Source organism: Schistocerca nitens, chromosome 3 (assembly GCF_023898315.1).
Source record: "Schistocerca nitens isolate TAMUIC-IGC-003100 chromosome 3, iqSchNite1.1, whole genome shotgun sequence".
NCBI classification, from domain to species: domain Eukaryota; kingdom Metazoa; phylum Arthropoda; class Insecta; order Orthoptera; family Acrididae; genus Schistocerca; species Schistocerca nitens.
Window position 1 is genome coordinate 35,173,880 of NC_064616.1, and position 27,074 is coordinate 35,200,953.

A 27,074-nucleotide genomic window follows, 5' to 3' on the forward strand; every position below is an offset into this window, starting at 1 on the left:
CATGTATGTGCCATCCTTTCAGAGTTCCAGGGTGCCACCATCCTTTACACTGATGGTTCTAGGACTACTGATAAGGTGGGATATGCTTTGACATCTCGTACCAGCTTCGAGCACCATTTGTTGCCAGGATCATGGAGTGTATTTACAGCAGAGCTTCTAGCCCTTTACAGGGCCCTCCTTTTTGTTTCTCAGACTTCCCTCCATAGTGTTTTAATTTGTTCAGACCCCATGAGCAGCCTTCAGGCTATTGATCGATGCTACTCTCGTCACCCCTTGGTCTCTGCCATCCATGACCTTGCCCTTTAGCATGCCGCCTGTACAGTTGTCTTCCTCTGGGTCCCAAGTCATGTGGCAATCCCAGGGAATGAACTGGCTGACTGTTTGGCTAGATAAACGGATACTTACCCCCTTTTCCTTTCACGATTCCAGCTGCAGATATGCAGATCTATGTCAAATCTCTCTTTGCCCAACAGTGGAGTGCCATCTGGAACGCTACTGCTCATAGTAATGAACTCCGCACAATCAGGGAGTCTACTGCAGTTTAGGGCACTTCTTTCCGCCCCTCTCAGAAGGAGTCCACTGTTTTATGTCGTTTACGCATTGGCCATACCCAGCTCACCCATTGTTTCCTCCTACGTAACAACCTACCCCCGCAATGTGGTTGTGGCGCCAGACTGACGATATTTCACATATTGGTGGCATGTCCCCTTCTTTCGACCCTTCGTGCTAAGTATAGTGTTCCTGCTTCCTTAAATTTAATATCCACGGATGGTAGACCTGGTCCTTGGTTTCCTCCGTGAAAGTGGTTTTTATTTCCAGATATAAGGTTCTCCTTTCGTCTTGGAGCAGGGGTTGGTTGGTTGTGATTGGGACTCCTTTTGCAGTCTTCACAGTCTGTGACCCCATGAACGCCCCCCCCCCCCCACTTTTTCCAGTTTTTAGATTTGGTCTCACCTTTTATGCTTACACTGTGTGTGTTTAATGTTCATTCTTTTATAATTTGACTCCTCTGACTGAATCTGTTCACTTTTAGCAGAATCTCTTTCTTATGTGACCCCCTTTGGAATCGTGGGACTGGTGACCTCGCCGTTTGGTCCCATACTCTATTAATCAATCTATCAAAGCAGCCTCTGTTTTGGATTTTGAATAATGAAGTTAGTAGAAGTTACTAAAATAACGTGGTACGAGGCATTTTTGTCACAGCAATGATTTTTGGTTTGAGATAAAATATAGCAAATTATGGGGGTTTAGTGCATATTTGATTGTGACTCCAGAAAAATACAGAATAGACTCAGTGGGGATGAAGCAAATGAAGATGCGACATGGAATAATATGAGTGAAAACCGTTGAAAAATACTTAACTTTCTGCAAAGTAATGAATATATTGTGACAGATGAAATTTTGCCCCACACCAGTATTTGTACCTGGATTTCTTGCTTATTGTGAGCAGTCACCTTAACTATCAAATATCTGAGTACGACTTGAGACTGGATTCAAACTTTAAATGTCCCAAGTCTTCTTTTATTTTTTCCGCTCACTACTTAAGGGCCGTTCAGTGTTATTTATTTACATACAGGGTGTCCCATTTAACTTGACCACCCTAAATAACTGTTCGTCCAGATGCAAATTACAAAATGTTTGAAGCAAATGTTCTTTAGCCGCCGGGGGGGGGGGGGGGGACATCAATCAGCATGATTGTCTTCATTGTAGCTTTGTTTTTTACAAAGATATGAACAGCGGTATGACTTTTTTAAATGGCACCCTGTATTTTTAATTCGGTACTTCATTTCCTCTCCTAAAGACCTATTCGAAAATGTCTCACAGTGTACCATTCACTGAAACACAACTTTATTAATTACAGAACACAACACTGACGTTGACGCTCCCAGCGCTTAGTGCACGTGCTGACGTTGACAGAGGACAAATGTAAACAGAAGTAGAATGCGCACACGTCATTCTGTCAACGATCGTCAATTGAAGATTTGTGTGAGTAGAATGTACACCAATGAAGAGAAGGTAGAAATGCTACAAATCTATGGGGAATGTATGTAAGTTAGCAGAACAGAAATTGCAATACTGTTTTCTTATCTACGGGTACATTTATTACAGTAGTTTAGTCCTTTTAAATACTGTTGCGTAGAGTAGGCATACCTCCTATAAACTGCATCGACATAACATTTCTTTTATTGTTGTTGCTGAAGATAGGGGAAATGTTACGCAGGCAGCGAAACTGTACAGAGAGCGATATCCTGACAAGAACCCACCTTCCCGACGGATGTTTTCTCGTCTTGTTGCGACGCTTCAGGAAACGGGAAGTTTCAATCCATGATAACGCAATCGTCGTAGCACTCGCACAGACGAAGCTGCAGAAGTTACTGTTCTCGCTTCCGTTCCCCCCTGCGGGTTCAGGGGTAAGAATAGGCCCGCGATATTCCTGCCTGTCGTAAGACGCGACTGAAAGGAGTCTCAAACGTTTCGGCCCTTATGTGATGGTCCCCTCTTGGGTTTGACCACCATATTTCAAAAGTATTCCAAAGAGCGAGCCAACTGGGGAAGGGCGCCTTACTTGGTGCATTGTTTCCATCGTGCGTTGAGACCTTTAGCCAGCTTATTTTGTCATTGCATTCCAATCTACATCTACATGATTACTCTGCAATTCACATTTAAGTGCTTGGCAGAGGGTTCATCGAACCACAATCATACTATCTCCCTACCATTCCACTCCCGAACAGCTCGCGGGAAAAACGAACACCTAAACCTTTCTGTTCGAGCTCTGATTTCTATTATTTTATTTTGATGATCATTACTACCTATGTAGGTTGGGCTCAACAAAATATTTTCGCATTCGGAAGAGAAAGTTGGTGACTGAAATTTCGTAAATAGATCTCGCCGCGACGAAAAACGTCTTTGCTTTAATGATTTCCATCCCAACTCGCGTATCATATCTGCCACACTCTCTCCCCTATTACGTGATAATACAAAACGAGCTGCCCTTTTTTTTTGCACTCTTTCGATGTCCTCCGTCAATCCCACCTGGTAAGGATCCCACACCGCGCAGCAATATTCTAACAGAGGACGAAGGAGTGTAGTGTAAGCTGTCTCTTTAGTGGACTTGTTGCATCTTCTAAGTGTCCTGCCAATGAAACGCAGCCTTTGGCTCACCTTCCCTACAGTATTATCTATGTGGTTTTTCCAACTGAAGTTGTTCGTAATTTTAACACCCAGGTACTTAGTTGAATTGACAGCCTTGAGAATTGTACTATTTATCGAGTGATCGAATTCCAACGGATTTCTTTTGGAACTCATGTGGATCACCTCACACTTTTCGTTACTTAGCGTCAACTGCCACCTGCCACACTATCTTTTCTAAATCACTTTGCAACTGATACTGGTCTTCGGATGACCTTACTAGACAGTAAATTACAGCATCATCTGCGAACAACCTAAGAGAACTGACAGATTGTCACCCAGGTCATTTATATAGAACAGGAACAGCAGAGGTCCCAGGACGCTTCCCTGGGGAACACCTGATATCACTTCAGTTTGACTCGATGATTTGCCGTCTATTACTACGAACTGCGACCTTCCTGACAGGAAATCGCGAATGCAGTCGCACAACTGAGACGATACCCCATAGGCCCGCAGCTTGATTAGAAGTCGCTTGTGAGGAACTGTGTCAAAAGCTTTCCGGAAATCTAGAAATACGGAATCAACTTGAGATCCGCTGTCGATAGCGGCCATTACTTGGGGCGAATAAACAGCTAGCTGCGTTGCACAAGAACGATGTTTTCTGAAACCACGCTGATTACGTATCAATAGATCGTTCCCTTCGAGGTGATTAATAATGTTTGAATACAGTATATGCTCCAAAACCCAACTGCGAACCGACGTCAATGATATAGGTCTGTAGTTCGATGGATTACTCCTACTACCCCTCTTAAACACTGGTGTGACCTGCGCAGTTTCCCAATCTGTAGGTACAGATCTTTCGGTGAGCGAGCGGTTGTATATGATTGCTAAGTAGGGAGCTATTGTAACAGCGTAATCTGAAAGGAACCTAATCGGTATACAATCTGGGCCTGAAGACTTGCCCGTATCAAGCGATTTGAGTTGCTTCGCAACCCCTAAGGTATCTACTTCTAAGAAACTCATGCTAGCAGCAGTTCGTGTTTCAAATTCTGGAAAATTCCATTCGTCTTCCCTGGTGAAGGAATTTCGGAAAACTGCGTTCAATAACTCCGCTTTAGCGGCACAGTCGTCGGTAACAGTACCATCGGCACTGCGCAGCGAAGGTATTGACTGCGTCTTTCCGCTTGTGTACTTTACATACGACCAGAATTTCTTCGGATTTTCTACCAAATTTCGAGACAATGTTTCGTTGTGGAATCTATTAAAGGCATCTCGCATTGAAGTCCGTGCCAAATTTCGCGCTTCTGTAAATTTTAGCCAATCTTCGGGATTTCGCGTTCTTCTGAACTTCGCATGCTTTTTCCGTTGCCTCTGCAACAGCGTTCGGACCTGTTTTGTGTACCATGGGGGATCAGTTCCATCTCTTACCAATTTATGAGGTATGAATCTCTCAATTGCTGTTGCAGTCCTGCTCACTCGCCATCTCTTGGGCGAGGATACATTCCTGGGTGGGATTTCCGCCACGCCCTCTGCAGTGTCGCTTTCTGCGCTGACGACTACCATGGACCACTTGCCACCTAATATCCAGAATGGTAGCCAGTCCATTGTGGTGGGGCCACCATGTACCCTGTTAGTTGTTGTAGCCCCCTGACAACACAGGGATGGCTCTACTGATGCCTGTGCCATTAACTCCCCACGTATGCCAAGGAGTAGATGCCTATCTCCCTGGGGCATCGGGACTTCCGGCAATGGCCATCCTGCCAGGTGGCCCTTGCTGTGGCTGGGTGGCGCTCGTGGGGAGGGCCCTTGGTCGAAGTAGGTAGCATCAGGGTGGATGACACGCAATGAAGTGTGGCACATCTTCTCTTGCTGATGGCCAACCACCAGCAGCCGGCCGGTGTGGCCGACGGTTCTAGACGCTTGTCTGGAACTGCGCGACCGCTACCGTTGCACATTCGAATCCTGCCTCGGGTATGGATGTGTGTGATGTCCTTAGGGTAGTTAGTTTTAAGTAGTTCTAAGTCTAGGGGACTGATGACCTCAGATGTTAAGTCCTATAGTGCTCAGAGGCATTTTTGAGCCAACCACCAGCAGTCTCTAAGCGTTCGAGGGCTCACTTTAATGCAAACATGTATGACCCCAAATCGTTCCCCTCCCTGGCCACACCATGGGAGGAACAAAAGGCTATGAATGACAGCGAGACGTATTCGCCCCAGTATCTAGCCAGTACAATAGCTGATGGGGAATACTTTATGTCCATGAAGCCTCACTCCTTTGTAGAGCATTTAGAGGACAAGTTCGGTAACTTGGAGGGCTTGTCAAAAATGCGGTGTGGGTCAGTCCGGATAAAAACAGCACCCTCTGCCCAGTCACAGGCATTACTCGCTTGTAAGGAGCTGGGGGATGTTTCTGTTAGTATCACGCCCCATAAAAGCTTAAATATGGTACAGGGCATTATCTTCCACAGGGAACTTGTTTTACAGTCCGATGACGAGCTGCGCACCAACTTAGAGCAACGAGGCGTCCATTTCGTCCAGCGCGTCCACCGGGGTCTGAGGGATAATCAGTTTGCCACCGGTGCCTTTATCTTGGCCTTCGAGGGTGACACATTACCCGAGAAGGTGAAGGTGATGGTCTACCGCTGTGATGTCAAGCCATATATCCCTCCCCCGATGTGGTGCTTCAAGTGTTGGAAGTTCGGCCATATGTCTTCCTGCTGTGCTTCCAGCCTCATATGTCACTATTGTGGTCGTCCATCCCATCCCGATACTCCATGTGCCCCGCCTCCCATATATGTCAACTGCGGAGAGCACCATTCTCCTTGCTCGCCAGACTGTAAGATTCTACAGAAGGAACGGAAAATAATGGAATACAAGACCCTGGACTGACTGACCTACACTGAGGCGGAAATTATAACGGCTTCATCCCGTGCGCATGACGCCATCTTCTGCCGCCACTGTCACTCCTGTTACAGCTCCATCCGTTGCGCCACATACAGTGAGCTCTCAGAGCTGAAGGAGCACACGTGCCCCCTTGATGGTGGGGGGCACTTACCTCCCTGTTGCTCCCACACCACCTACCTCAGGAGCAGCACCCCCCCCCCCCCCCAATCATCGGGGACACTAATCCCCACTTCTAAGCTCGAGAAGCGTAAGTCTTCTTCGGCTTCTTTCGCTAGGAAGGGATCCGTTGGGTCACTCCCTTCCCACCTTTCTACAAGTGGCAAACCAGACACCCCCCCAGGGGCTGAAGAAGCCCCAGGTAGCTGGTCGTAGGGCTTCATGGTCCTGTTTAGTCCTGGAGACTGAATCAAAGAAGCCCTCCCAGCAAGGGCAACCAAAGGAACAGTGTGAGAAATCGAAATCGAAGACCCCTAAGACCAAAAGGAAATTGTAGTGGCACCCACTCCACCACTCCCTAGAAGCTCTGCATCTGTGGATGCAGTGGAGATTCTGGCTCTCTGGTCCCTCAGACATGATGGATGTTGCTCCTGTCGGTACTCAGTCGGTGGCAGCAGGTGACCCAGCGATGTAATCTGCCTCCTCAGTCCCTTCATGCCTTTCTCGGCCATGGACAATATCATCCTCCAGTGGAACTGCAGCGGTTTTTTCCACCATCTTGCTGAGCTCTGACAACTTCTCAGCCTTCACCCTTTCATCTGCATTGCTGTTCAGGAAACTTGGTTTCCGGTGGTGCAAACCCCCGCCCTCCATGGCTATCGGGGTTGTTATAAGAACCGGGCAGCTAATGGAGGGTACCTGGCGGCGTCTGTATCTACGTCCTTCACTCTCTTTACAGAGAGTCTGTCGCTCTACAAACACCTTTAGAGGCTGTCGCTGTTCAGGTGTGGACGCCTCAGGCTGTTACTGTCGGCAGTCTCTATCTTCCGCCGAATGGTGGTGTCCTGCAGCATGTCATGGCTGCGCTGATAGCCCAATTGCCGCCACCTTTTCTGTTACTGGGCGACTTCAACGCCGATAAGCCTCTGTGGGGTGGGGCAGTGGCAACAGGCCGAGGCACCATCATTGAACAAGTATTGGCACTCTCGACCTTTTTCTTTTAAATACTGGTGCCTTCACACATTTCAGTGCGGCACATGGCACGTACTCAGCCATCGACCTTTCGATCTGCAGCCCTAGCCTATTACCATCTGTCCAGTGGAGTATGCATGACGACTTGTGTGGTAGTGACCACTTTCCAATCTTTCTGTCACTGCCACAGTGTCACTCTTCTGGCCGCCCCTGCAGATGGGCTATGAATATGGCTGACTGGGACTTGTTCACCTCCATTGCCACTATTGAGCTTCTTTCCAATGACGCCATTGATGTGGTGGTTCACTCGGTCACCACCGGCATCGTTACTGCCGCAGAATCTGCCATTCCCTGTGTTTCTGGGTCCACTCGGCAGAGGACAGTGCCTTGGTGGTCGCCCGAGATCGCTGAGGCGATTAGAGATCACAGGCGGACACTCCAGTGTCACAAGTGTCATCCCTCATTGCCTTTAAATGGCTCTGTGCGCGAGGCTGCCATGTCATTCGCCAAGGCAAGCATGAGTGCTGGGAAAGGTATGTCTCCACCATTGGCCTCCGTACCTCTCCACAGCAGGTTTGGGCCAAGATTAGGCGACTCTATTGCTATCAGACCCCCGTCAGCGTACCTGCACTTTCACTGAATGGAGTAGTCTGTACTGATTTCGACACAATTTCAAACTGCTTAGCGGAGCATTTTGCTCAGAGTTCCGCTTCTGCGAATTGTCCACTGGCCTTCCGCTCCCTGAAAGAGCGGTTGGAAAGTCAGGGCCTTTCATTTCACATGCGCCACCCTGAATCATACAGTGCTCCGTTCAGTGAGTGGTAATTCCAAAGTGCCCTAGCCCCTTGCCCTGTTACGGCTCCCGGGCCAGATCGCATCCACTGTCAGATGGGCAAACACCTCTCGGTGGACTGCCAGCGACGCCTCCTAGACGTTTTCAACCGTGTCTTGGTTGAGGGTGAGTTCCCGTTGCAATGGCGGGGAAGCATCGTAATCCCCGTGTTGAAACCTGAGAAGAACCCACTGGAAGTGGACAGCTTCCGCCCCATTAGCCTCACCAACGTTCTTTGCAAGATGCTCGAACGCATGGTGAGCCGGAGGTTGAGTTGGCTACTTGAGTCTCGGGGCCTACCTGGTTCCGTCTCAGTGTGGGTTCCGTAAGGGCCGCTCTGCCGCCGATAATCTGGTGTGCCTGGAGTCTGCCATCCGTACGGCCTTTGCCCGCCATCAGTATCTGGTCGCCGTCTTTTTTGACATGCCGAAGGTATACGATGAGTCACACCAGCTGGGGTGCCTCTCGGTCTACCCTTCTACGGCTGTATCAGGTGTTAATTCAGTCCCATCTATATTATGGGAGGCTGGCTTATGGTTCGGCATCACCTTCCGCATTACAGTTGCTTGACCCTATCCTTCACAGCGGGATCTGACTCGCCACTGGAGCTTTCCGGACAAGCCCTGTCAACAGCATACTTGTGGAGGCAGGTGTCCCTCCATTGCAGTCCTAGCGCCAATGATTACTGGCCACTTATGCTACACATGTTTGTAGCTTGCCCAGGCATCCCAATTATCATCTCCTGTTCAAAAATGGCTCTGAGCACTATGGGACTCAACTGCTGAGGTCATTAGTCCCCTAGAACTTAGAACTAGTTAAACCTAACTAACCTAAGGACATCACAAACATCCATGCCCGAGGCAGGATTCGAACCTGCGACCGTAGCGGTCTTGCGGTTCCAGACTGCAGCGCCTGTAACCGCACGGCCACTTCGGCCGGCATATCATCTCCTGTTCCCTCAGTCGGTCGTCCATCTTCCGGAACGGCGGCCCTGGTCAGGATGTACGGTCGCGGTTCGTGTCAGAGCTCTTCTCTCTGGGCTTGAGGTTTCCCCCCTTCCACCTCTTTTCCGGGCCCCTCTGCGTGTACCCATGTGGTGTGTGCCCCGCCCATGCCTTCAGCTCGATTTGGCACAGGGCACCGAAGGACTTAGTCCCTCCTGAGGCCCTCTGCCGCCGCTTTCATTCAATCCTTGCCGCGTTTCAAGGCTCTGATGTCTATACTGACGGTTCGATGGTTGCTGATCGGTTATGCTCTTACTCTAGGGGATCACTATGAACAATACTTCTTGTTGGCTGGCTGCAGTGTTTTCACTGCCGAGCTGGTCGCCATCTCTCGTGCCCTAGAGTATATCCGCACCTGTGCAGGTGAGTCCTTCGTTATCTGTAGTGACTCCCTGAGCGGTTTACGAGCCGTCGACCAGTGTTTCCCTCACTCTCATCTGGTGATGGCTATCCAGGAGTTCCTCCATACTCTTGCCCTTTGCGGCCGCTCTGTGGTCATTGTGTGGACCCCGGGTCATGTCGGCACCCGGGAAATTAACGTGTTGACACACTGGCCAAAGAGGCTGTCGGTGCACCAAATTTGGAGATTGGCCTTTCGGAGAATGACCTCAGGTCAGTTTTGCGGCAGAAAGTGCTTCGCAGCTGGATGAAGAGTGGCGCACACTTTCTTCATCCAACAAACTTTGGGGCATCAAGGAGGCCACCAGTGCGTGGCGCTCCTCCTTGCGAGTCTCTCGCAAGGACTCCGTTGTCCTCTGCTGGCTGCGCATTGGCCACACCTGGATAAGACACAGCTATTTATTGCGCTGCGAGGACCCACCTTTACGTCGCTGCGGGTCAGCTTTGGCGGTGGTCCACATCTTGTTGGACTGCCCGCTTTTAACTGCGCTCACGCAGACGTTTGCGATGCCTGATACGCTTCCTGCACTTTTATCAGATGACGTTGCGATGGCAGATTTAGTTTTGAGTTTTATTCCTTGCAAGGGGGGGGGGGGGAGTTTATCGCTTGATCTAAGTGTTTCTCCTTTTTTTGTGTTGAATCTGGCCTTTAGCCTACGATTTTAGACTAGGGTTTTTAGTGCATTTCTTAGTGGTTGGATTTTCCATTTTTGTTTCTGTGGTCGGCCAACCACTGTCACACTCGGTGTGATTTTAATTCCTTTTGTCTGGTCTCTGTCTGCGTCTTTCTTGGCCTGTGTCGTCTCTTGTCATCTCCATTGTTTGTTCTTATTCTTTGTGGGTGTTTCAGGTTCGTGGAAAAAGGGACCGATGGCTCTAGTAGTCTGGTCCCTTCAATCCCACAAACCAACCAACCAACTTTGCTTCCGTTGCTATGAATCCACATGTGAGCACTCGACAGCTTGATCACGAGATTGGCATTCCTAAAACCAGTGTACATTTTATTCTTCCGCGTCACCGGTTCCATCCTTACCATGTACACCTACATCAAGAATTGCATGGGAATGATTTCCAGAATCGTGTACAGTTCTGCCAGTGGGCACAGCGGAAAATCCTCGCCAACCCGAACTACTTCTCCAATGTTCTGTTTATCGATGAATGTTCATTCTCAAAGAAAGGACAGGTAAATACAAGGAATACGCGTTATTGGTCCAGCGACAACCCACGATGACTTAGACAGGTGGAACATCAGTGTCAATGGAGAGTTAACATCTGGTGTGGGATGCTTGGCACTACAATTGTTGGCCCTTATTTCATCAATGGTTGTCTAAACTGCATAGCGTATGCCAACTTCCTCAGACGAATTCTTCCTCCTCTTCTGGATGAAGTGCCACTAACAACCAGAATGCTTATGTGGCATCAACACGATGGATGTCCAGCACATAATGCCTAGCGTGCACGTCGTGTTTTGAACCGAAGGTATCCTGCCACATGGATTGGTCGAGGAGGAACAGTTACTTTCCCTGCTAGGTCTCCTGATTTAAATCCTCTGGTCTTTTTTCTTTGGGGATGCATTAAAGACGTTGTCTATCGCGATATTCCAACTACTTCAGAGGATATGCAGGAACGTATAGTGCTTGCTTGTAATTCTCGTCAGCAGGCAACACTGGAAGCAGTAAATAATTTTTTCATTTAACGAGTGCACCAGTGAATCGGTGTCCAGGGTCACCACTTAGAGCACGTTTGAATGTTCTACTCCTGGGCAATGGTACAGGAGAGTCAGTCAATTTTGTGTTATGTCTTTACTTGGTTTTCATTTGTTTTCTGACAACTCCAGCAACTGGACGAGTTTGTGACCCCGGGCTCAAAGTCAATGTTGTGTTGTGTAATTAATAACGTTGTGTTTCAAAGAATGGTACACTGTGATAAATTTTTGAATAGGTCTTTAGGAGAGGAAATGAATTAACGAATAAAAAATACAGGGTGCCATTTAAAAAAGTCATACCGCTGTTCCTATGTTTGCAAAAAACAAAGCCACAACGTAGGCAATCATGCTGATTGATGTCCCCCTGACGGCTAAAGAAAATTTGCTTGAAACATTTTGTTATTTGCATCTGGACAAACACTTATTTAGGGTGGTCAAGATAAAGGGGACAACCTGTACAGTATTGCAAATCTTTTCCTTTTTTGGTGCTTTAAAATTTTTTACGTCTTTTTATGTTTATTTTTCATTGATTTACATGATAACTCGTTCTGTGTCAAGCAATTTTAGCGCATTAAATTCCTTGTTACCTGAAGGCAACAAAATAAAGAAGTAAATAATAAACACAAAAATGCATTAATGCGTTACCATTGAGGAGTCTGCTGTCTCGGCGCCATAGCTGGCATCTGCTGTTGAGGGCTCGCCAGATGAAAGTGAAGGGGCACCAAGTACAGGTGAGAGCACACCAGTTGCTGCTAAGGACATGCCAGTTTCAGCTGAGTGCGTGTCCTGTGCAGCTGAGGGCACACCAGGTTCATCTGAGGATGTGCTAAGTGTAATTAAGAGCTCTTCTATTGCAGCTGAAAGTGCCGTAGGTGCATCTGAAGCTGCGCCAGGTGCATCTGGGGCTACGGGGGGTGCACCACTTTCAATTGATGGCATGTCAAGTGCAGCTGATGGCGCATAAGTTGCAAATGAGGGCACATCAGATGCAGCTGATGGCATATCATGTGCAGCTGAAGGCGCACCAGCTTGATCTGCCCAATTTTGTTCTGCAGCTTGTTCCGCACCCTGCAGCAATCATAAATAACACTACACTGATTTCCTCTTGAAGAATTGGCAGGTAACATTAAAAATATTTTATGCTGATTTCTCAGCTGCCCTAAGATGCATAGTGTTGTGGCAAGACAGATAGTATAACATATTTTCTTGATTTGATAGTTCCCTATAAATCTGATGTCGCAATCAAATTACCATTACAGAGAGAGGTGAAGTAGTCATAATACATTGAACTGGTTGTGCATGGTAGTTACCCCAGTTTGCACTTGTTGTAGTCATGGCGGTAGGGAAGTGATGTGGATTTGTGTGATTTAGCCACTCAGCAATTTTGGGCACGTAACAGTTACACTGCGTAATTCATGGGAAAATACGATCTAAATTTCTGATAAGCTATAAGTCTGAAGTACAATGTTATATTTCGTTAGTCGCTTATCTACCTTATGAGCTACTATTTGGGAACAGCATACAACAAAACAATTCAGTATTATGAGGTGGTTAAGATTATGTATTAGGCATGGAAGATGTCGCCACCGTGTTTGATGAAAAAGCCATTATTACGCCAATCGGTACGTCCCGCTAATATGAATCGACTCATAATAAGGTCCCCTCGCAGGAATGAGTTATTGTGTAATAATTTGGATGAAGTGGTGTCGAATTTTATCCAGTGTGTCCCATGAGAGCCTAGAGATAACAAAGTTGGCACTGGAGCGTACTTAATACTGGATAAAGTGAAGTATATGTTCTGATGGTATAATTTAAAACCATCCACCATGAGGGAGACTGCGGACTACAACTACTTTAGGATGCCCCTTTACTGCACCAGTTGTATGGAGGATCACTCCCTCGCATCACCAACTTGCCACATGGAAAAAAGGGAATGTAAGATCCAAGATTTCAAGATCTTTGATCGTTTAACATACTACAAAGCCAGAAACAAGTACAGTCGCTGTATCCCTGTCCAGATGAGAGCAAGATACTCCCAAAACGTAACTGACCCATCATCTACCATCAGGAATATTTCCTGTCCCACATTAGTTCATTCCTCTTACATCTACATCTGACCTGGGAAACTTGGCCCTGTCTACTCATATAACAAATACCTCTACCCAGCTACATCTCCCTAGCAGAGGGTTGCCCCCTCCAGGTCCCACTACCCAAATCAACACAACCTCTCTTTCCAGTAACAGCCACCAGCAACAAGACGCCCCACACCATTGTAGTCGGGGCACTCCCCTTGCAGTCATCCATATCCTCTTGGAGTGCCCCTCCTTCCCTGCTACATGGCGAGCTTTGCAGCCAGCTGAGTCACTCCCAGAAATCGTAGCTGATAATGTCCAGGTGGCGAATCAGGTTTTAAATTTTATCTGTCACTATGGATGTGTACTTTTATCTGAAAGGTTCATTGTTAGGGTTGAATGGATGCTGGACGGGAGGATGGTAAACTCAGTTTTAATATTATCTCATGACAAACTACGGTGGGCCTGGAATCATTCTCAGCTGACGCCTACCCTACCCTATCCAATTCTCATTTACCCCATGACTCTTTTAATAATTTATTCTTCACACTTCTTATCGCTACCCTATGCCAGCTTTCTTTAGCCATCTTTCTTTGTGTCTTAAAATTGAAAGGCGTTCGCCCACGTCTCTGACAGATCCAGTATGGAGACATCATTAACCATAATATAGTAGTTTGGTACCTCACAACCCCATCATCCATCCATCAAGTGGCGTCATAGCACGACAGAGAAACGCAAGCAAAGAGAGTGAAGTTTTCCTTTCCTTCTTCGGTGAGCCTTAAGCTCATCAGCATAATGCTAAATGAAAGTTTGTCTTTTGGTACAAGGTGACAGTAGCATGAACCATCCCGGCTACTCCGAATTAGGGATATTTCAAAGAGCAACCGCTGTATTAGGGAAGCTGTGCTACATGAAGTGTGCCCTCCCGTAAATCTACTCCTAAAGCTTTCATAGATATAGGACGCGATTGGTTGACTAGTGCAATGGATATTAAAGTCGTCTTGCAGATGCGACATGAAGAATTCATTCCATGGCTTTCCCATGCTACTGAAACCTCTAACAGCCAAAATTTCAAAGATTTTGGTCAATAGACGACTTGTTCAAGAATCCCATTCAACAACCAGTATAGATCAACTTTGCACCTGGACAGAAGCTGTATGGAATGCTATCCTTCAGAGACGCAATATTGCTCATCAGTTCCATAGATATGATGACGTTTTCGAAATCACGGAACGAATTATACGTAAGAGATCTTACAATCTTATTCGAGAGATAACAGTACAATTGTCCATTGTAGTAAGACAAATGATGCAACCTCTCTCAGTATTGGCGGTACAAGCAGTCTTCATTTGAGCTAAGATGTATTATACGTGCAATACAGCTCACTATTTATACGTAAGTTAGTACTTCCTTCTGACCTTCAGTGCTGCTGCAGGTGCGTCAGCGCCTGAAAATGTCACTGGCGTCTGCAAATAACGTTCACCAGCAGGACGTTTCGACTGTTTTCTCACTGAGGCCTTTTCCAGTACAGTGGCACTTGTTTCTGGTGGTCCGACATTTTTCGATGTTGTTTTCCCTCCAGACAGAGCCGTCTTGCGCTAAAATAAAACAATTACATTAGTTAAAAATATATTACCAGAAGTGTGGTTTAGAAACCTTTTGACTGTCGAAGTGAGCATTTCCATACCTTTTTCGTTGCCTTCTTTACAGGTGGACTGTCAGTTGTTTGTTGTGGTTCGACAGCTTTCTTTCCCGCCTTGCCACCAGTCTTTCCCGTCTTCCCCTAAAAGAAAATCACTACACTATTAAAGTAAGTCTCTCAAAATGCGATATTAGAAACATTTGTTTTGGGAGGTGAGCTTTTTAATACCTTCTTTTTGGAGCTTTTCCCAGGTACAGAGGTAGAGGTTTTCTGCGTCTCAAAAAGTTGTTCCACTTTCCCTGAGGCTTCTGACTGCTCTTTACCCTAAAATAAATCGAAAATATTCATTAAAATAAGCTATTCACGAAATACAGGGTTTGCAGCATTTGAATTTGGATGTGTCTAATTCTGAGGAAGCGCAGAAATTGGAATTAATGTTGTGGAATGTCTGTGATGTTACAAAGACCCAACAATCTGCCCCACCTTTCCCTAAAAGATCATGTCTGCTTCGATTAAAGTAAACATTTGACTTAGATGATGAGCGTTTCAGTACCTCTTCCGGTAAGGTGTGGCCAGGTGCAGCGCCAACTGTTTTTGGCTGCACAGCTTCTTGCCCCTCCATTTTAGAGCCTTTTGACTTTACTTTATCCTGAAAGAAAACCAGAACATTCATTAAAATAAGTTGTTCACAGTATAGTGGTAGCAACGTTTGAATTTGGAGGTGTCTAATTCTGAGGGAGCGCGAATTTGGAATTAATTTTATGGGATTTGAGTGATTTCACAGTGACCCACCAGAGTGCCTCATCTTTCCCTAAAAGAAAGCTACTACATTGTGAACATAAATTGCTCAAAGTATGGCATTAGAAACATTTGAGCATTTTATTAATACCTTTTTCTTTGATCTCTTCTGAGGTGGAGGGGCAACTGTTTTTGGTGTCTCAACATCTTGCTCCTCGGTGTTTGAGTCTTTTGACTGCACCTCATCCTGAAATAAAATAACACTGATTACAATAACTTGTTCAAAGTTTGGTGCTTTGTGAATTGGCATTTCGACGTGTGTGAAGAAGTCTGTGATAGAGTGATAACTGTAGACCTCTATACTACATCCATAATCGATTTTCATAGATACGGAACAACGTGTAACCTTCGAGATAACTGAGTAACTAAATGTACGATCTCCTGTTGGCTGTAAAAATAACGACGTTTGGAAGGGGTGAAATTTCCGGCACTGAAATTACAGAATAAATACTACTCGGAGATTTCCAGGACATTACCTACTATGCCAGTGCCTCAACTTCTATGGATGCGTTGCAGGCAGGAAAAGGTCAAGCTTCAGACTGTAAGATTGTGTTTCGAGCAACCCAGTGCTTCGCGGGCGAGTTTAAGTTACAAGCAGCTTACGGGTTTCGAAAACTAATAGTGCGCAGTCATCTTCGACCGAGACTGACGATACTGCTACAAATACCAGTCCACGGCAGGGGAAAAGTTTTACACTGCCCATTCCTGTTCCCAAATTTGTTCAGTGCGGTAGACATTCAGCGAGATATTACTGCAGCATCGCAAGACCACAGCACAATTAATGCATCCGCTCGTGTAATATCAGCATTCCACGCTGCTAGAGATAAACCCTCAGAAAACGTCAACTGAAAAGAAAAGACAGGACCTTAAAGCCACGAGGTCGGAGAGCGCTCTCAGTGTCAGATAGTCAAAGCAATTTTGTAGATGCCGATGTATACAGGATGAACCAGAACGCGACAGACAAACTTTCAGGAGTTGTTCAGGGATACACTCTGAGTATTTTGGTGTAAGCGGCTCAGTCTCCGGCGGCTCGTTACGGAGTAATAATGTCATTACGATTTATTCGGATTGTTACCGCAATCACTCTCTGTTTCTGTGAAGAAGCCTATAATATTCATTATCTAAAACGTACGCCCCACAACACAGAATAAAGCAACTACTGCGATGCGGGAACAGCTCAACGTAACGTCGCTGTGCCCTTCCGTTGCATTCAGTGAATCCACACACGAGGTACATACCGGCCAACCCAAACCTATCCACAGTACTGCTTTGTATCACCTAGCACTGGCTGAAAAACAAACACGGAACAGAAGTGAATGCGAGCTCGAGGGTACTGTGACCCACAGCGCATATTGTCCACATTTCAGTGCAGTACAGATACAAAGGTAACTGGGGCAACAACCAAACAAAATGCAATAACTCTGTCACGAGCCACTGGAGACCGTGCGTCCCTTACACCAAAATACTCAGAAGGTAACCCCGAACAACCTCTGAAACTTTGTCGGTGGTCTTCTGGTTCACCTTGTATACAGATGAACCGAAGAGCCTCCCTGCCGCTACCTTAACTGTTGACGCATTTCACCGAGGTGAAAGAACCTGCCAAAGAAAATTCTCAATGATAAATTGCTCCCATCCTTCAGAGGTTTGTGAACAGACTGAAAACTCGCGTAAAGGAGATAAAATTCGTAGCACATAAGCGTATAGTATCACTCCAGCACTATCGTCCTCACCACTCACGTAGTTTTTGTGGTTATCCACTTGCTGCCTAATATCTCCGTACGATTGGTGGATCTGTCAGCATTTGCGTCAGTTCTTCTCAAACAATCTGACGGTGTTTGGTGGAGGGCACTTGTGTACCTGGCAAGTTGGAGTCGCCTCCCATTACAACACCGTGACCAGGAAACTTACAGATGAAATTCTGCAAGTTCTCTCTGAAGCGCTCTACCACTACAGCCTCTCATGCGAGTGGTGTATAAAAGCACCCTATTACCATTTTTTATCCGTCTGTGATGCTTAACTTCAACAATAATTCACACTCGCAATCCGTGATAACCTCGCTACGTAGTACCCAATTCTTTATTGCAATAAATATGCGGCCGGACGCTGGTGGCCGAGCGGTTCTAGGCGCTTCAGTCTGGAACCGCGCGACCGCTACGGTCGCAGGTTCGAATCCTGCCTCGGGCATGGATGTGTGTGATGTTCTTAGGTTGGTTAGGTTTAAGTAGTTCTAAGTTCTAGGGGACTGATGACATGAGATGTTAAGTCCCACGGTGCTCAGAGCCATTTGAACCATTTTGATCAATAAATACGCCATCGCCATTGGCGGCTAACATATCCTTGCAGTAAATATTCCAATCCGAATATTTCAACCAACTTTCTATTCATAATACTATCTGGGCATTATAACCTTAAACCTTCAACAAGCGACACCAATTGTAGGATCTTACTGTGGATGCTCCTGCAGTTTACTGATATCACATTAACCTTTACTATTTCAGATATGCGAGGACGAGCATTCTCTGAGAACAATGTGACTGTTCTCTCTTCGATTTCCGCAGGCAATTCATCTCTGATCCCAAGAGAGGTTGGGGAGTCTTCTAACCTAAAAAAGCCCTATGTGCACACAACACGTACTCTGCTACCCTGCGTGTAGTGCAAGCGTGATTTATTACGAGGAACGCTACATCTCTCCACCCGATAGCGAAGATTGAGAAATTCGCTTCCGATACTGTCGTTGAATCGTCTGAGCCTTTGGTTCAGACCCTCCACTCTACTCTAAACAAGAGGAGCGCGGTAGACCCTGAGTCCGATGCTACAAATAGTTAGCTTAGCCTGCACCCCGCGCACGCCGAATCAGCCATCCGCCTGTGGGAACTGAGGATGGCCTCACAACCCACGCGGCAGGCATAATTCCTGCCGACATGTGCCACAATTTGCAGCCGGTTGCCCCCAGTGCGCTCGATAGCCGCCGGCAGAGCCTCCTCAGAGTCCCCGACGAGACCTTCCGGCTAACATACCGACTGCACACTTGGCACTCTTTCCCGACTTGCCCGCTCTTTCCCTGGAGGGCTCCATTTATCGCCTAACGTTGGAGCTCACAATGATTAGCACACCCTCTCTCTGCACTTGTCCGGCCACTGGCCCAATAGGAGAAGCGTCCCGTGCTGGGGAGAAGCGTCCCGTGATTGCTCAAAAATAGTACCTATTGTTAAGACGAAAGGAGGCATCCATGCGTTCAGTTCCCACTGTCGCCTTCCGCCAAGTGAAATGGGAACCCACCACTGTCCGTCACTAACTCTCGAGTAAAGACAGACCGGTCAGATGTTGCGTAACGGAAATGGCAGAGACAACCGGTTCACCAGCAAATTCCAACGGCACCAAAGATTTCGCAGGTCTCGTCTCTGACTTCCCGATGTCACACGCAGCTTTGAGCAGCAGCCAGAAGCCTGTTGACAGCGGCCAACGCAGCTTCCACGTGTTTACGGACGGTGGCCAATTCTCCTTTTGTCCGCTAACGACAAGAACAGTCCCTATCCGTATGGCACTGTGTAAAAAACGGTATGAAATTAGAAAAATACGAACAAAGCACCCTGGACTAACTGAGAAAGAACAAGCTGATTCCCGCAAAAGGGAATATTATTCCACTGTGACGCTGCTGAATTTGGCTCTGAGCACTATGGGACTAAACTTCTGAGGTCATCAGTCCCCAAGAACTTAGAACTACTTAAACCTAGCTAACCAAAAGACACCAAAAACATCCAGGACCGAGGCAGGATTCGAACCGGCGACTGTAGCGGTCGCGCGGTTTCAGACTGTAGCGCCTAGAACCGCTCGGCCACCCCGGCCGGCAGTTCTTCCTCCAAGAAAATTTTAATGTGCCGATCAAACTCTCTTGGGGTTCACAAACACCAGCCCCAGGGGCCGAGAATTTTTCTCTTTTCAGAGAACATATACATCATGCATACAGAACTCGGCAACAAGGTCTTTCTCATCCAGACCATAACATTTATTTGCCTGCCCCTGCATACACTGCTCAGTGGCGAGATGATACAAATGCCCATTCTAGCGACTAGTTAGGTAAGTACCGCTCTGCTTTCGGAAATAGCACCTTCTGAAGGGAAACATACTAAATGGGTGCTCAGCAAATTAAACTGGACGCTTTACAGTCAGATAGCTGTATTTGAGTACCGAGACAGCACCCAAGACTGGATGGACCACATCATAAGAGTTATCCACTACGCTGCTGAAGTTTCCATTCCACAGATCTCAAGACAGCAAAAGAGGCAGCCTGTCCCCTGTCGGAATAACTAACGCCGTTCCGCAATCACGGACAGGTTGGCGACGCTGCGAAGGTTCACGTCCAAACCATCAGGACAGAACCTAGCAGCCTTTCGGATAGCGAGAGTACAGGTTAGGTGTATAATTAAAGTAGAAAGAGGTTTGGTTCGGCTTTCTAATTTCGGTTGAGATCCTAAGAATATGGGAGTCAATTAGGACTCCATGAAGAAAAAGTACACATGCAATAACTGTCGTATAGCGAACACTTATCACATCGCAAAACCTAATTACATAGACAATGGCAAAATACTATTATAACGTAATTGTAGTGCACGTCAAGAACCAACATTCAAGCAACTTCGGGAAGGTACGGAAAGGCGAAGATTCGGTACGACATCACAGAAACATATAACCGCCGCCCATTCTCGACGTTCGAACTAGAATTTGTCTTGTGTATAGCTAAGGAAACAGCTCCTGACCCTAACAGTATTTATTAGAGTATGCTGCTGAAACTAAATCCTCAAAATAAATTCTCCTGGAACAAGGTTTGGTGCTGGTACTAAGTTCCTATGTGACCAAACTGCTGAGGTCATCGGTCCCTAGGCTTATGCACCACTTCATTTACCTTACGCTAAGGACAACATGCGCACCCATGCCCGAGCGGGGACTCGAACCTCCGACGGGGGGAGCCGCGCGAACCGTGGCGAGACGCCACAGACCGCGCGGCTACACCGATCTACCCTGTTTTCTGCACAGTGTTTATTATTACAGTCTATCTGTCCAAACACGTAGATGGTAAAAACATAATCTTTGTATTTGATTTAATTCTGACGATTCAGTGACCCAAGTCTTACGTCTTAGCAACTGAAACAGGGTGATAAAAAACTCAGTATAAATTTGAAAACTTAATAAACCACGAAATAATATAGATAGAGAGGTAAAAATTGACACACATGCTTGGAATGACATGGGATTTTATTAGAACCAAAAACAAAACAAAGTATTGCTAGGCGCGTGAAAGATCTCTTGCGGGCGTCGTTTGGTGATGATCGTGTGCTCAACCGCCACTTTAGTCATGCTTGGCCTACCAGACCTCAGTCCGTGCTATTATTGGCTTTGGGGTTACCTGAAGTCGCAAGTGTATCGTGATCGACCGACATCTCTAGGGATGCTGAAAGACAACATCCGACGCCAATGCCTCACCATAACTCCGGACATGCTTTACAGTGCTGTTCACAACATTATTCCTCGACTACAGCTATTGTTGAGGAATGATGGTGGACATATTTAGCATTTCCTGTAAAGAACATTATCTTTGCTTTGTCTTACTTTGTTATGCTAATTATTGCTATTCTGATCAGATGACGCGCCATCTGTCGGACATTTTTTAACGTTTGTATTTTTTTGGTTCTAATAAAACCCTATGTCATTCCAAGCATGTGTGTCAATTTCTACCTCTCTATCTACATTATTCCGTGATTTATTCAGTTTTCAAATTTATACTGACTTTTTGATCACCCGGTATTTAGCTATGTACTCAGAACTCTATGTAAAACATATGTAAGTAAACAGTGTAGTTGTAACAGACCAGCAAAGTTTGAGCAGCTGACTTACTTCAGGGGAAAATTTACAGCCTCAGCTACGTAATAACAATGAGAGCAACTGTAGGAACGTTATTTCCTTGGTTAGAACTATTGCCAAGCCACGCGTGCTAATATTGTGCCATGAACGCTCACACTTCTCAATGTGGAAGCCCAGATGGATGTTTCTGCGTGGGAGCCGGGTTAAAATTTCATACTGCAGACTTCGGACGAACACATGTCGTGATAAATTTCACACAGGAACGTCCAGGAGAGTACAACGTACCATCGTAGCAGCAAATAGCCTGTACTAGTCGAGGAGGCAGCATCCCCAGATATTTATAGTAACTCGTGTAATCATCCGTGCAAAAACCTGTAGCACATCCAATACAGATCACTGCTTATACGTCAATTAGTATACCTTTCTCACCTTCGTTGCTGAAGTAGATGCAGCAATAGCAGCAGTCCACATAATCTCAGCTGAACGTTTCAATCCTCTTGTCTTTGACCTCTTTTTATGTGGTTTAGAAGCTTTTCCACGTCCCCCAACGTTCTTCTTAGCTTTCTTGGATTTTGTTTCTCCCAGTTGTTCCTGAAAGAAAACAACTATGTTGATTAAATAACTCTTCGAAAGGTTGGTGACCACAATATTGACTTTGAAAGTCTCTAAAGAAGTCTCTACATCCGTATTCAGGTAATGTGTATCTACGTCAGTGTGTCACATTCATCGAGAGAACTATGCAAATAAATGTAAGAAGGGAAACGGGTGTCCTGGTAATGCCAAATATGTCAAGATGTAAGCACAACCCGCCCGGATAGCTGTGCACGCTACCTTCCGGGATTCGGTGAGGCGCACCGGCTCCGAATCGAACCCGATCGGCGGATTAACGACGGGGGCTGGTGTGCCAACCAGCATGGATGTGGTTTTTAGACGGTTTTCCTCATCCTACTCGTTGAATACCGGCGGGTACCCACGTCCCGTCTCAGTTGCACGTTTCGCAAACATTTCGAAAAACGCTCTCACACTTTCACGTGGGAGGTACACGTATTCTGTACCGGCGCGGGAGGGGGGGCGGGAGGGGGGTTCGTGGAAGGGTGGCGACAGGAAGACCTCCGGTCACCCTCTACAAGTTACACTGACAAATTCAGAATGACATACTGACCCCGTGAAGACACGGGATAAGGCCAGGAGCAAGAAGAAAAGAAGAAGGCAAACAGAAAAGCACGCGTGCAGTATTTCTGAAGTATCTTGGGATTTGTGTAAAAGCGACATCTGGAGTGAGATGGATTTCTGGTAAGAAATTTACAGCATAAGCTTGGCACTGACATCTTCAGATGGTTAGAGTGCCCAGCTTCTGCCGGCAGTTCCGTCGTAATGAGTTGCCGGAGATCAGGTAAATGTAGCGCTTCATTGGACGTGTTACAGGTAGTGATGGGCTAGCTTTCGGGTTGTTACAGTTCGTTCCAAGAATGGCTCAGCGTTCGAGCTGCCTATAGGCAAAGAAAACGTATGAGGTCCGATATAGTCGTGACCCTACTCGGTAAACACTGATGGATATTTCACGTTTAAAAGATATAACGAGGAGTTGGTACAGACAGAGCTAATGTTTTATTAGTTGTCCTGGCCATACATCTCAGCAGAATAAAGTTAACCCCTATAGGGCCCCAATTTTCTAAGAAACTCCTGGTACATATGACTTACCACAGACTGTGTAACGAATCTTTTAGAAAGCCGGTAGAGAGGGGAATAATTCGATCTAGAGCTCTATTTGGAAACTAATTTTATGTGCATTAATTGGGATGAGAGCGTGGTACGCACTGACGGCCGGTATCACAACCAGGTTTTTCAGAAGACGTTTAGACACTAAAAACCTTATGACATCTGAGATATTCCATTTGTCGTTAAGTTTAGGAAATGAGGTGGATTTGTGTAGTGAGGCAATGGGAGAAACTTCTACCCGAAATAAATATCTCTGTACAGTTTTATGGGAGCTTCAACTTTGAACAGTAGCTTGTGGGTTTCCGCTGACGTTATGGGAATTTCGTTCGTCATTGGTTCCCAAGAAAACTTGATAATCTAGTGGTTATAGCGGGCGGTAACTCTGCTTATTGCCGCTCCCCCCCCCCCCCCCCCACCACCCTATTGGGGCTCGCCACTTTTTGGCGGGTTCGTGCTTGGCTACCACGGGGCCCCAGCCTTTGCAGCGTTTTTTCCCTTCCGTACTGCATGTCTATCCTCTTGCTATTCTTTTTCCCCTCCCTTGGGGAACATGTCTACGATGTTATTGGGAATGTTCTGCATTGTCTGGCGCTGATGTAAGAACGGTCGCACCTTTGTTTTTCGCTCCCTTTTCCTTTGTTCGTTTCCCTTTTCCTCTCGTTCCTCCACTTCGGCATTTAAGGTTCCTCTTTTTCTTCTTCCTTACTGTGCGCTCCTGAAAGCTGGCTCACGCGTATGAGGCGTAGCAGGTGATTGGGTAACGCGTAATACCCAGCCCAGGATGGACAGGTAGTGTTCGCACATACCCCCTGGTACAGGGCAGGCCCAGGGGTGGGTCATTGCCTGAGCTGCAACCTTCCCAAATTACCGATTGGTGTCTCTGTCAGATTTTCGGGAGATGTGAGCAATCACCTAAGGCAGGTGTGCCCCCTTGTGAAGGGAGCCCCCAGTTGGAAGGAGCGCACCATCGGAGACGCTGGCTATCATGGTGATTTTCTCGCAATGAGTCAATCATCTTACCAATCAATGTCTAGAAAACGTAAACTTAATGAGGCTTATGAATCAAAGACCCTTCCCGCTGCACCACGGTTCCTCGTGGTCTCACGTAATGAAGATGGTCAGACCTTTGCCACGGTAAATCCGTTTATTATTCAGAAAGGTGTTGATGCAGTTGCTGGCCCTGTGAAATCCTGCTCTCGTTTACAGAATGGCACTTTGCTTTTGGAGACTGCTTCTGATTCTCAAGCACAACAACTGCTTGCTGCCTCGCTTCTCCATGGCTACCCTGTTCGTGTCGAGGCCCATAGGACTTCGAATTCTTCCTGAGGTGTAATTTACACCAGGCTGCTCGATGGTCTTACCTCTCTGATCAGGGAGTCATTGCCGTCCATCGGAAAATGAAAAAGGTAGGTTCCTCCTTAGTGCCCACCCGCACTCTTTGCCTCACCTTTGATAGAGTGGTGCTGCCGCAAGATCAAAGCAGGCTATGAAATTATCACAGTCCAGCCGTACATTCCAAACCCGATGTGCTGCTACCAGTGTCATAGTTCCAACCACACTAGAATGTCTTGTCGACATCGAGCAAAATGTGTAACCTGTAGCCGGGATTCACACGAGGGCGATTGTCTGCCTCCTCCTCCGCCTCCTCGCTGTATCAACTGCAATGGCTCTAAGGTTGTGAAACTGCCCAATATCAAGGTAGCATTGCCATCCCCCCGTCCCGCTGTGCAAAAAACCGTCAAACTCTCGCCTCAAGAGGCGAAGCCACCAGCTACATAACCAGTAGGCAGGAAAGGACAGGAGGAGTACTCCCGTGAAGACTTCCCCCTTTCCCCCCCCCCCCTCCCCACAGCCAAACAACACCCTAGTCGTCCTCTAACCAGAAAGGCTCGAAGAAGCCTACCATAGGCAAACTGTCTTCTCCTTCGCCAACTCGAATATCCTGTCCGACGGTGTCGCCACGAGGTTCCTTAGCCCGGCCGGTCTCTGTCTCGCCGGTGCGCACCACCAACCGTTTTTCAGTGTTGGACTCCGATGGTTCTGTGGACCCCATGGAGCAGGATCCTCTTGCTTCTGTGCCCTGTAGTAGTGACTCTACACCGGCTGTCACTCGGCGGCCGCCGAGTTGACACCCCTACATCTCTTCCTCCCCATGACTGTCCTATAATTGTACGTTCGCGGCGTGCGGTCCCACAAAGAGGATTTGCAGCTGCTTTTAGCATCGCAGTATCCCCTTGTACTCTGCCTTCAGGAAACGAAATTGCTCCCTCACGACCGCCTTGACCTTTCACATTACTTACCGATTTGTTTTGACTTTTCCGCTGAGGTCGGCATTACATCTCATGCGGGCGTCATACTGCTCATATGGGATGACATTCATTGTCAACCCATCCCCCTGACTACCCATCTTAAAGCTGTTGCAGTTCGCCTTTTCCTTCCCCACCTGACTTTTTCCCTCTGTACCATTTATGTACTTCTGTCATTCGATGTCACCAGGGCAGATTTCCTTCAGCTTCTTGGGCAGCTACTTAGTGACTTCAATGCGTGTCATCCCCTTTGGGGTTCTCCCAGGACCTGTCAGAGCGGTGCCGTCTTGGTTGACATTCTTCACCAACTTAACCTCTTCTGCCTTAACACTGGAGCACCCATTTTCCTTTCCGACTCCTCGCACACCTATTCCCATTTGGACCTATCCTTTTGCACTGCCCAGCTTGTCCATCATCTTGAGTGGTCCGTTCTTTCTGACACCTACTCGGGCGACCATTTCCCGTGTGCTCTCCATTTGTTGACTCCTACCCATCCGCGTGCACGCCTAAATGGCAGTTTACTAAGGCCGACTGGCAACTTGACTCCTCCCTGGCGACCTTCGCGAACAAGATTTCCCCAGTTGTCCTGACCCGGTAGACTATCTCACCAACGTTGTCCTTACTGCTGCAGAACGTTCTATTCCTCGCACTTCCTCTTTACCACGTCGTGTCTCAGTCCCGTGGTGGTCTGAGGCACGCTGCGATGCAATTCGCGCACGGAGACGTGCTCTCCGCATTTTTAACTGTCATCCTACGATGGCAAACTGCATTCATTATAAACAGATGCGTGCAAAGTGTCAATGTGTTCTTCGGAATAGCAAACGAGCTAGATGGATTTCACTCACTAGTTCTTTTAACAGTTCCACCCCTTCCTCTGTGGTGTGGGCCAACCTCCGATGGCTCTCTGGGACCAAGATCCATTCCCGCATTTCCGGCCTCACAGTAGCAGACGATGTTCCTATTGCTACCTCCAACGCCTTGGGCTACCATTTTCCGGAAGTTTCGAGCTCCTCCCGGTATCATCCTGCCTTCCTCCATCGGAAACGAGCGGAGGCGGCTCGGGCGATACCCTTATCTTCCCGAATCGTCAGTGCTGCAATGCCGCCCTTACTATGAGGGAGCTCGATCATGCTCTCAGTTCATCCCGATCCTCCGCCCCAGGGCCGGACGCCACCCACATTCAGATGTTGCAGCACCTTTCTCTTGCGGGCAAACACTTTCTGCTTAACACGTACAACCGCATCTAGGCAGAGAGCACATTTCTCGGACACTGGCGTTATGCCACCATCATAACCATACCTAAGCCCGGTCAGGATAAAAACCTTCCTTCTAGCCACCGCCCCATCTCTCTTACCAGTTGCGTTTGTTACGTGATGGAACGTATGATTCATGCACGGCTGGTGTGGTGGCTCGAGTCTTGCAATTTACTGGTGAATGCACAGTGTGGATTTCGAACACGGACTTCTGCAGTTGACCATCTCGTTACTTTGTCCAACCATGTCACGAATGGTTTTCTGCGGAAATCGCAGACTATGGCCGTGTTTTTCGATTTGGCGAAGGCCAACGACACCTACTGGA

At 47.1% G+C, this 27,074-nt stretch overlaps 2 protein-coding genes across 2 annotated transcripts in view; one reads left to right on the forward strand and one right to left on the reverse strand.

The window, feature by feature from the left end:
- LOC126247980 (polyhomeotic-proximal chromatin protein) overlaps positions 1-27,074 on the forward strand; it is a 268,986-nt gene that overhangs the window by 35,169 nt on the left and 206,743 nt on the right. The gene's annotated exons all lie outside the window — the stretch shown is intronic.
- Positions 14,821-27,074, reverse strand: part of LOC126248357 (uncharacterized) — a 30,838-nt gene continuing 18,584 nt past the window's right edge. The window contains exons 6-10 of the mRNA XM_049949274.1: positions 21,901-22,062; positions 15,704-15,799; positions 15,368-15,463; positions 15,043-15,138; positions 14,821-14,955 (exon numbers count right to left, since the gene is read on the reverse strand). Of these exons, the coding sequence (XP_049805231.1) occupies positions 14,821-14,955; positions 15,043-15,138; positions 15,368-15,463; positions 15,704-15,799; positions 21,901-22,062 (585 nt within the window). The remainder of the gene's footprint in view (positions 14,956-15,042; positions 15,139-15,367; positions 15,464-15,703; positions 15,800-21,900; positions 22,063-27,074) is intronic.